Source organism: Pseudomyrmex gracilis, unplaced genomic scaffold (assembly GCF_002006095.1).
Source record: "Pseudomyrmex gracilis isolate BER0280 unplaced genomic scaffold, ASM200609v1 scaffold_58, whole genome shotgun sequence".
Taxonomy (NCBI): Eukaryota; Metazoa; Arthropoda; class Insecta; order Hymenoptera; family Formicidae; genus Pseudomyrmex; species Pseudomyrmex gracilis.
The window spans coordinates 786,310-795,668 of NW_018020642.1; the positions used below are offsets into that span (position 1 = coordinate 786,310).

At 34.9% G+C, this 9,359-nt stretch overlaps 2 protein-coding genes across 3 annotated transcripts; one reads left to right on the top strand and one right to left on the bottom strand.

The window, feature by feature from the left end:
* Window positions 1-215: 215 nt before the first annotated feature.
* LOC109854042 (zinc finger CCCH domain-containing protein 3) lies at window positions 216-4,138 on the bottom strand. Its single transcript, XM_020426736.1, has 8 exons — window positions 3,867-4,138; window positions 2,849-3,478; window positions 2,559-2,664; window positions 2,371-2,459; window positions 2,094-2,265; window positions 1,642-1,800; window positions 1,310-1,505; window positions 216-728 (listed from the first exon to the last, which is right to left on the bottom strand). Exons 1-8 carry the CDS (start codon window positions 3,928-3,930, stop codon window positions 321-323), a joined length of 1,824 nt encoding a protein of 607 aa, XP_020282325.1. The 5' UTR covers window positions 3,931-4,138; the 3' UTR covers window positions 216-320.
* A 331-nt stretch (window positions 4,139-4,469) lies between these two features.
* LOC109853978 (U4/U6.U5 tri-snRNP-associated protein 1) lies at window positions 4,470-9,086 on the top strand. 2 transcript variants are annotated; one of them, XM_020426615.1, is made up of 11 exons: window positions 4,471-4,791; window positions 4,871-5,322; window positions 5,450-5,578; window positions 5,663-6,082; window positions 6,207-6,351; window positions 6,573-6,847; window positions 6,921-7,008; window positions 7,087-7,285; window positions 8,370-8,556; window positions 8,701-8,855; window positions 8,935-9,086. In XM_020426615.1, exons 1-11 carry the CDS (start codon window positions 4,629-4,631, stop codon window positions 8,960-8,962), a joined length of 2,241 nt encoding a protein of 746 aa, XP_020282204.1. In that variant the 5' UTR covers window positions 4,471-4,628; the 3' UTR covers window positions 8,963-9,086. The 2 variants fall into 2 exon arrangements, 1 of the variants encoding a protein (XP_020282204.1); XR_002250169.1 differs by lacking the exons at window positions 8,701-8,855; window positions 8,935-9,086 and adding an exon at window positions 7,471-7,594 and having other exon boundaries at window positions 4,470-4,791; window positions 8,370-8,450.
* Window positions 9,087-9,359: the final 273 nt, after the last annotated feature.

Sequence of the window (9,359 nt, forward strand, 5' to 3'; positions counted from 1 at the left end):
ATATATATATATATATATATATATATATATATACACAGATCTACCACAACTACATGGAGAATATTGGAAAGTTTAATTTGTAAATTAAATTTTCTAATATTTGTACAAATGCTTGCATGAAAAGAAAAAAAACGTTTTATATATAAGAATTGTTAAAAATAAAATTTCTAAATATGAAAGTTACTATTTTTTTTTTATATATATATTTTTATATACATTAAAAATACTATATTAACTTAATTCGTAAGTGACTCGATGGCAAAACCTTTAAAGTAACTGAAAAATTCATTGCTCTAAAATTAATGTACATGTATAAAACGTTAATTAGAAGGATCGATAGGAATATAACCGCCGATACAAACCTGTTCTTTCGTATTACTCTTCGTTTCCGACGCGTGTCCATTCTCTCGCGGCAAGGACTTGTCCGTTTCCTTCACAGATGAATCAAAGTCGATACAATGCACAGTGTCTTTTTTCTTCTCAAATTCTCGAGATACGTCGTTTGTTACTTCGTAATATCTTGGTCTGCTTTCTGGGTTCGGTGTCTCGGACTCGTTCCTTGCAGTTGACGCGGCTTGGTGTTCTCGCACGTCGCGCGTTTTGCTCGAATATTTCGCATTCTTTTCAGGATGAGAGGAATGGGACTTGTGGGGATAGGGACACTTTTCGAGTTTGCACTTTCCCGCTCGGTCGAATTCGGGACAAAGATATTGGTGACGTCGCTGGCACTATAGAGAAATAAATCAGTGTTCCACGCTTTACAAAATTACTATCACTAGTTTGAGATGAGACGGTTTTTTCATTCTAAAGTCTGTAATATCATCGAGGATATAAAATTTTCGTCTATGCTTAAATCAGCGATCTTAGATCTTTTTTATGCATTTTTTTTCTACGGGCTGCGTAGCAAACAAAAGTCAGTGCCACTACCTGAGAAATCTATTCCAGCAGTGTAACTAAACAATTTGCAACTCGCAGGCCCGCGTCTGAGATTTCTGTTATAATAACTTTACTCAGGAACTCTAAGAATGAAATCGATTATAATAGTTTAACCCTTTCGCTCCGGTGCGCTTGTGACAAAATATGATTGCTGTGAGAGGAACGCGTCGCTAACGGAGTTCTTACGACGGGATTTTCTGTTCTATAAACTTGAAAAACAAACGTAAACGCTCTTCTTATCCGAGCGTTTGTTCTTCGAGGGCGTATGCACATGCTCTTTAGAGCGAAAAGGTTAACAAGTAATTAACAATTTACATCATAAAAGTTTACATGTAGACAAACAACAGATTAAACAGAAACTGAATTCACTGACCTTATTTCCCTTGGCGCAATATCCTCGCAGAAAATCTATGCATATCAGTGTGGTCGAAGACACTTTGACATGGACATAGGGACAATTGTCCCTTGTGCAACGGCCGTCGAGGAAGTACTTGCACGTTGGCATCTTTTCGGGTCCAATGTCGTGCGATAGAGGACACTTGTCCAAGAGACACTTCCCTTGCAGAAATCTGTGTACGTAATTTACATGATGTAAGTTAAAAAGTGGACCTTTATTTGTAACATTAAAATTTTAATTCATCTATTGCAAGAGTTAGCGTAAAAATTCTATATAAAGTATTGTGTTTAATTTAGGCAGCAACTTACTTCTTACAAAGTGATACTTGTTTCTTATCATGTTTTTTGGGACAAGTGCCTTTGTTGTGATTCGGACAAGAACCAAATCGTTGAAATATTAAACACGGCTGATTATTTTTGTGCATTTTATTTCGCAAAATGCGAATGCTTTTCTGTTTTGCTTTGTTGCTATGAGAAAAATTAATATCGTGATTCAATAAATATAAAAATGTTTATAAACATTTAACAAACAAAAAGCTAATATGAGCACATGGTTTGAGAACAATTCTTCTTTAAGATGCAATACAAATTGAAGCGTATTTTTTAATTGCATTATTTTTAATTTATGATATTTAAAATAAACCTGTTGAAAACTCAATTCATATTCAATAAAAAACTTAAGCAATTTTTAAAAAAAAAAAAAAAAAAAAAAAAAAATAAAAATAAAAACTGATCAGTTTGTATTTATAGTTAAATGGTACCTAATACTATTTTTATATGTTGTTTTTGGCGATATATTGAAAGAATGTCGCGTTTTGCTACTTGTTTCTAACGTGCGATTTAGCATGTTAAAGCTTCTTCTAAGAGCTCGCTGTTTTTTAGCACTAGTAGCAATACTGAGTTTACTGCTTTTTCCACTAATCGACTTTCTCCCTGCAAATTTTTCAAAACATATTACCGCAGTAATACGTATATTGACAAAGTAAAACGTTAAGATAAGTGATTAATATAAAATGTACACAACAGTAACACACGTACGTTTCAATGGCGAGTTGTTTCGAACTAATTTGTTTTTCGAAGCTTTGTAAACAATATCACCAATAGTGACAAGCTTTGTCATGTCGTCTCTGCAACGTAAATATTTGCACAATTTTATATAAATTGTTTATTTGGTGTATAATCAATTAAAATATATGAGATTGTAATCCATAACGAGATATAATCACCTCACTTTTCTTCTTTCTAAACAATTTCTTTTAAGTTTCTTTACTTGCAATACAGTTCTGTCTATCTTATACTTGGTCACTTTAGATCTATTGATAGATTTGTTACCTGAATTTATATGAACAAACGTTCCATTACAGTTTATTAGATATTTTAACAATTACATGTTTAAGTAAATGTTGCGTCATATTTAAATAGTTACATGTTTAAGTAAATCTATTGGATAATTAATGTTTAAATAAAAACTTACTTACAGAAAGATCTACAAATTCTGTAGAACTGAAAAACTCACCTTGAGATATTGGGGTTTTTGATACTTTTGTAGTAGAAGCTACTCTCACAAGTTTTCTTCTTGACAAATGCACAATGCCAGTGTTACTAGTTCTCTTTGGAGAAATCTGATTACTAATGTTTTTAAAAGGCTTTGACTTGGAGCAAACAGATTGCTCTTTTGTGACTGGTTCTTTAGAATTTGTCATTGTTTCTTTTAAGTGTTTTAACAATGTTGGATTAACATGTATAGATGTTTTGACATTTGATGGATTAACAGTCTTGTCTATGTTTGTTTCTGTTGCACTCAGATTCGCTCTATTACTTGGTGTACATTGATTTGGATTAACTATATGATTCATTATTTTTGGATTTACATGGATCATATGAACATCTTTAGCATGAACACTTGGATTGATATGCACCGTTGGTTTTTGCGGTATAAAGTTGGGATTAATATGTACACTTGTTGTAGGAAGCAATTTCGGATCTATATGTTGATTTTGACTTGATTTCTTGGGTACTGACGCAGAAATAAAACTGATTTCATTCTTTGGAGCTGTACAAACTTGAGGCTTCACATATATGAAATTTCTGTTTGGACAATTCATCTTTTTGGCAGACTGTATTGCAATTAATTTCTCTATCTGATCTGCGGTTATAAAAAAAAGCAGTTAAATTTATACAATAGACATGTAAAAAAAAAAAAAAAAAAAAAAAAGTTTTTTTTCTTCTACGTTTCGATTTACATATCTTTAGTTTTTCCACGCGCAGGTAATATTGCAGTTAAACTTATGCCTAATACAATAGACATGTGAAAAGAAAAAAAAAAAACAAATAGGTTTTTCTTTCGTTTCGGTTTATGTCTTTAGTTTTCCACGCGCAGGTAATTTTGACCTTTTCTTCTCTTGTTTATCAACAAGAGAGACGAATTGAGGTTAAAGTCGCTTATCCGTGTGCATTTGTTCTATTCGTACAAATAGAGATATCAAGAGTAAAAAATTATCGGTTCCATCTACTACAATATGTTGCAATCTTACTTTTTATAATGCAAAGTTCGTTGAATATGTTGGCTTCGGCGATCGCGGATGAAGGACCTCCCATATTTCAACTACTTTCAACTCAAACTCACTCTCGTTCGTCTTTCGATTCGTTTCAATTTGTCGATCTCCGTTTTAGTAAATTACAACGCACATTTTCGTTTCCGTTTTGCTTATCTAAGCGCACGATTATCCGACGATTATTCGCAGGAAACACTTGCACAAAGAAACAAGCATGGAGGATTTACGCGAGGACAAGAGCATGACGTAGAGAAACATCATGGGTGAAGAAAAATATTTTTCGCTCAACGCATTCCGGGAATAAACCAATCGCAGTCTTTCATTTTTAGCCTGATCAAGAACTCTGATTGGTTTGTTCCTTAAAAGCAGCGTCATGACGGGTTATCGTGTAGTTTGTTTGTTTGTTTGTTTTTTTTTTTAAACCACGAATCACCCGCTCTCTATGCAGAAGCCATTAGAATTTCTCTATCCGACAACCAATCGACGTTCGCGGGTCTTGTCATTAGAAGAATACACGGGAATAACGCACGACAGAATATCATTAATACATAGAATGGCGTATGGACTAGCTTTAACCGGTTCGCTGAGACAATATTGCACCAAACCAATCAACTAGAAAATCATGGCGGATAATACATTTTTCCAGTAACGTTGGGTTGCGTGTGCGGGATTCGATACCACTGGATATCCACTGGAGAAGTTTTGTAACGATCAGATCCTTGAACGAGAAAGTTCTGAATCATGGGCTCGCACAAACATCACAAGACGGAGAAGTCGCGCGATGCCAAGAAGAAGCGTCACCGCAGTCGCTCAAGGAGCTACACGCCCGAGCGCGAGAAATCGGAAAAGCACAGGCATCACAAGAAGCACCGGAGAAAAGAACGCAAGGATTACGACAGCGACGGTACATGCGCGATAGAAAAAAAACAAGCTTTGCACCCGCGAATTGCAAAAAATTATAATCTTCTTTTTCTCTGTTGCAGTTGAAATTGTCAATGCGCCACCGCCACCGAAGATCTCGAAATCATCGCATCCGTCTACGCCCCCGCCGCCGGAGATTTCCAAGCAGCGCAGTCCGTCTCCTATTACCAAGAGTGGTAGTTCACAAGCCTCGTTGTCGATTGAGGAAACCAACAAACTTCGTGCAAAGTTGGGCCTGAAGCCATTGGAAGTTGACAATACACCAAAGGATGATCCCACTAAAATCAAGGATGATTTGGGAGAGTTTCATCACAAGCCTGCACCAAACAACAGCGACAAGATCAGAACTCAGAAGCTGAGAGAGAAGTTAGGAACTCAAAAGGAAAAGCGACAGATAGAAGCTAATTTGGCAAAAGTGAAAACTCTGGGTGAATGCGACTCAGATGATGACACCCAAGTGTGGATCAACAAATCCAGAAAATTAGAGGAAGAAAAGAAGAAAGCAGAACAAAGAGTAATGTTTTACTATTATTTTTATTGTCAATAATTTATATGTAAGATAAATATCTATTATAGATTATTATAAATATAATGTCATAATAATAAATATAATATTGTGTAATACTGTGTTGTAATTTTAGGCAAAGGTATTGGATCAACTAGATGAAGAGTTTGGAATTGGCAACTTGGTGAAAGAAGAAATAAATACTGCTCGTAACGCTGCATATACAGAAAAGAATCTAAAAGGCCTCACAGTTGAACACAATCCTGTAAGTATAATAATTTATCATATATTGTTCACACAATTTGAATGTATGTGTTAGATGTGCTTAGATACTAAAAATGTCTTACAGGAATCATTTGAAGAAGGTAAAACTGTGATCTTAACGTTGAAAGATAAAGAAGTGTTGGACGAAAGTAACGATTTACTTGTAAATGTCAATATAATTGATAACGAGCGTTACAAACGCAGTATTCTAAACAAAACTAAAAAGCCCACATACGATCCGTACGCTGATGAAAACTTCGACGAATATGGATTTTCTAAGAGCAGTATTTTGGAGAAATATGACGAGGAAATTGATGGCGAGAAGAAGGATAATTTTGTTCTCGGAACTAACAACGCGATGGATGTAAAACGACGTCAAGTGGAGATAGTGAAGCAACGTCTGGCCAATAAAAAATTAGAGTCGCTACAGATAGCAGAACCGAAGTTAGCAAGTGAATATTACAACGAAGAGGAACTTGCTAAGTTTAAGAAACCAAAGAAAAAGGTAGAGAATAAACTTGTGCAATTTGGTGTTTTGTGTATTTGCTCAATTTTATTTTTTAAGAAATACATAGTTAATTTGCGATTTATATACGGTATATGATATTATTTAAAATGTATGATTCTAGATTCGAAAAATTAGAAAGAAGAAACTCAGAGCTGACGATTTGGTACCTATAGAAAATGACTACCTTAGGGATCTTGGAAGTAGGAGGAGAAAAAAACCAGATGATTCGAAGGACAGTGATACTTTAGATGTTGATGATTTGGAAGGTAAAGTTCTATAAAGTAGATGGAAGTAAAATTTTAATATTTATCTACAAAAGTTGATAAGTATTAAAATTTTGTACATCGAATGAGTGTATGTTGATTTACTTAGATATCAGCTGCATTTCTTAATTTGAGAATAAAAAAAAACTTAATTCTGCAATAAATATATTATTTTATCCGCGCTCTCTCAACTTATATACACGTGTGTAAATTACTTAAATCAGCTCCCAAAGAAGATCTTACTGGAATAAAGCTGGAAGAAGATGACAAAGAATTGGAGTTGCAATTGGCTCTGAAGAAAGCTCAACGACTGAAGGAAGGACATTTATCCGGAATTCAGAAAACCATAGACACGATAAAACAAGAAATTCTTAACTCGGAAGAGAGTCAATCTGGAAATATTGTTCTCAATTCTACCGCGGAATTTTGTAGAACTTTAGGCGACATACCTACGTATGGGCTTTCTGGCAATAGAGAGGAAAACGGACAGGAACTTATGGTACGTAAAGAAACTGATATGTTGGCATTTGTGTTGGATGTGACGTTACAGATTCGTTATGCGAATGTTGTAGGATTTCGACATGGATGAGGTCAAGGATGAGCCACCAGTGAACGAAGACGAAGACGACGGTCGCGGTGCCTGGAACACAGTGCAATTAGGTATTTTTATTAGTCAATGCAAATTTGTATTTTATCTCTCTTTTGTGCATCTCTGTAAAATTTATTATATTAATATAGACGAGAACACCACGGAACCAGTCGTGATGGAGGCGGCAATTTTGGACGCCGAGCCGTCTCTCGGACAGGGGGTAGGTGGTGCTTTGAAATTAGCTATGAGTAAAGGTTATTTGCAGAAAGAAGATAGCAATCGGCCGTCGGCGTCGCGATTTGCACATCTTCAAGCACAGAATTACTCGATAGAGGACAAAACTTACGGGTAAGCGACTCATGGTATTATCGCGCGATTCGACACAAGATCATTTCTTACGTTTTTTTTACTTTTTTTATTTTTTAACACAAGATGCGTGTCGCGAGGGAAAATACGCGAGAAGTGGGTCTTGCGTCGAACGCGTTTATACAATACTGTGTTAGACAAGTCTCTAGTGAATTTCGAACTGTCAGTTAACAGTTTAAAGTAGAGCCCGGAAATCGGTGCTCGGAACGGATGTGATCCGCTACCACTACGAGAGTTTACCGCTTAATCGGAGGCGAACAGAAGGCCGAGAAGAGAGTAGGATTTGTTAAGGTATGTTTATGTTATGCGATTTCTGTAAAGCTGTGCGGATCTCCCGATATGAGATTCCAGACAAGTTTTCGACCTCATCGATGCGCAATCGCCTCAGCGCCGAAAATCGCTGGATTGTTCACAACATATGAATGTTATAGAGAATTAATTTTTAACAGTACTCATACAGAGAACCTGCACGTGTTCAGTAAATATCGGCAAATTTTATCGCGATTCATAGATTCAATATAGAATTTAATATTTAAATGTTTTACATTTTCGAATAAGAATAATATAAAAAAAAACAAATGTTTTTTTTATCTTACATAAACAATTATCGGGTTTTTTCATAAATAATATATAAAAAACGATATATATCAAAGACACATTATATAGATAACGTAGTAGATTAGATAGTTTAAACATGTCGCAAGATAAGAAAGAAAAACGGAAGGAAGAAAACTTTATGTTCGGCGTTGTCAAAAAAATTGTTGCTTCATCGGGCTTGTTTCGATTTACTTCAGTTCGATCGCATAATATGCGTATTCCGAAGATTGACGAGCGTTATTCTTCACTTGTCTGTGTTGGTAGTGGATACACAAGTTTCAGAACACCGTATTTCAAAGGGCTTTTTATATTTTCATCTGCTGTATTCAAAACTTGATTGAATGAGTTACATAAATACTGAAAAAAAAAAAAAAATACAGGCACATTTCTAGCTGACATGAAAAGAAGAAACACAGCATCGAGGTGTCAGTTTATCTGCTACGTTTATGTGATGGTTTTTTCGTTTCAGAGACGACGACAAGTTCGGCAGAAGAGATCGCTTTAACGGACCGACGTCCGATTTCAAGGAAAAGGAGGGTTTCAAACCGAACGTCAAGCTCGAATACATCGACGATGACGGTCACGTCTTGAGTGCCAAGGAAGCTTTTCGATATTTGTCGCACAAGTTCCACGGAAAAGGCCCGGGCAAAAATAAGGTTTTTATAACAGATCAAATAGATTGAAGTAAAAAAAAAAGTATTTAACTCACAATACAAATTTAAGTCGCAATGTGTTAAACTCGTTTAAATATCAAATTCATGTTTAAAATAATAATGAGCTTTCAAATATGGATATTTTAGGTTGAGAAGAGAATGAAAAAAGCCGAACAGGAAGTTCTAATGAAACGAATGTCCTCAACGGATACACCTCTAGGTACGCTGAACTTGTTGCAAGCGAAACAGAAGGAAACCCAGTCACCGTATATAGTGCTTAGCGGCAGTAAACAGATGCAAACGTAAGAGAATATCCAAAACTTTATCTGCGATTGACAATTTTGCGAAATATGTCAATGATTTAATGAATTTTTTTTCCAGGACTAGCATAGCTAAAACGAAACACTAAGGAAAATAAAAATACATAAAAAGCAAAGTATATATATATATAAGAAAAAAAAAAAAAAAAAAGGCAAGAATTGTACATAATCTTACGTATGTAGTGCTTGGAAATAAAAACAAAAAAAAATTTATGTTCTCAACTTTAACGTGACTTGGCACAGAAAAATTAAAAGACGAGCGAGGAAAACCTATTCGTTTCTGATAATCGATAAACTCACGGTTTGAACCTTTATTTAATTCTATAGTGCAATGTTTAAAAAATAATGATGAAAAAAAGCAACAATTTTATGGATATTACTTTATATAATGAAACATTTTTTTCCACACACAAAATACATAAACAATATTTCTTGATCACACACGTATGAGTTCTATACTTCGCAATATATATATTGTGTAAAAAA

Coding starts and splice junctions, on each gene's coding strand:
- LOC109854042 (XM_020426736.1), bottom strand. CDS start 3,930: ATGGGAGGTCCTTCATCCGCGATCGCCGAAGCCAACATATTCAACGAA. Junction 2,266..2,370: donor AAACAACTCGCCATTGAAAC/GTACGTGTGTTA, acceptor AAAAATTTGCAG/GGAGAAAGTCGATTAGTGGA. Junction 1,801..2,093: donor ACATATAAAAATAGTATTAG/GTACCATTTAAC, acceptor TTTTTCTCATAG/CAACAAAGCAAAACAGAAAA.
- LOC109853978 (XM_020426615.1), top strand. CDS start 4,629: ATGGGCTCGCACAAACATCACAAGACGGAGAAGTCGCGCGATGCCAAG. Junction 6,083..6,206: donor TTAAGAAACCAAAGAAAAAG/GTAGAGAATAAA, acceptor GTATGATTCTAG/ATTCGAAAAATTAGAAAGAA. Junction 8,557..8,700: donor AAGGCCCGGGCAAAAATAAG/GTTTTTATAACA, acceptor TGGATATTTTAG/GTTGAGAAGAGAATGAAAAA.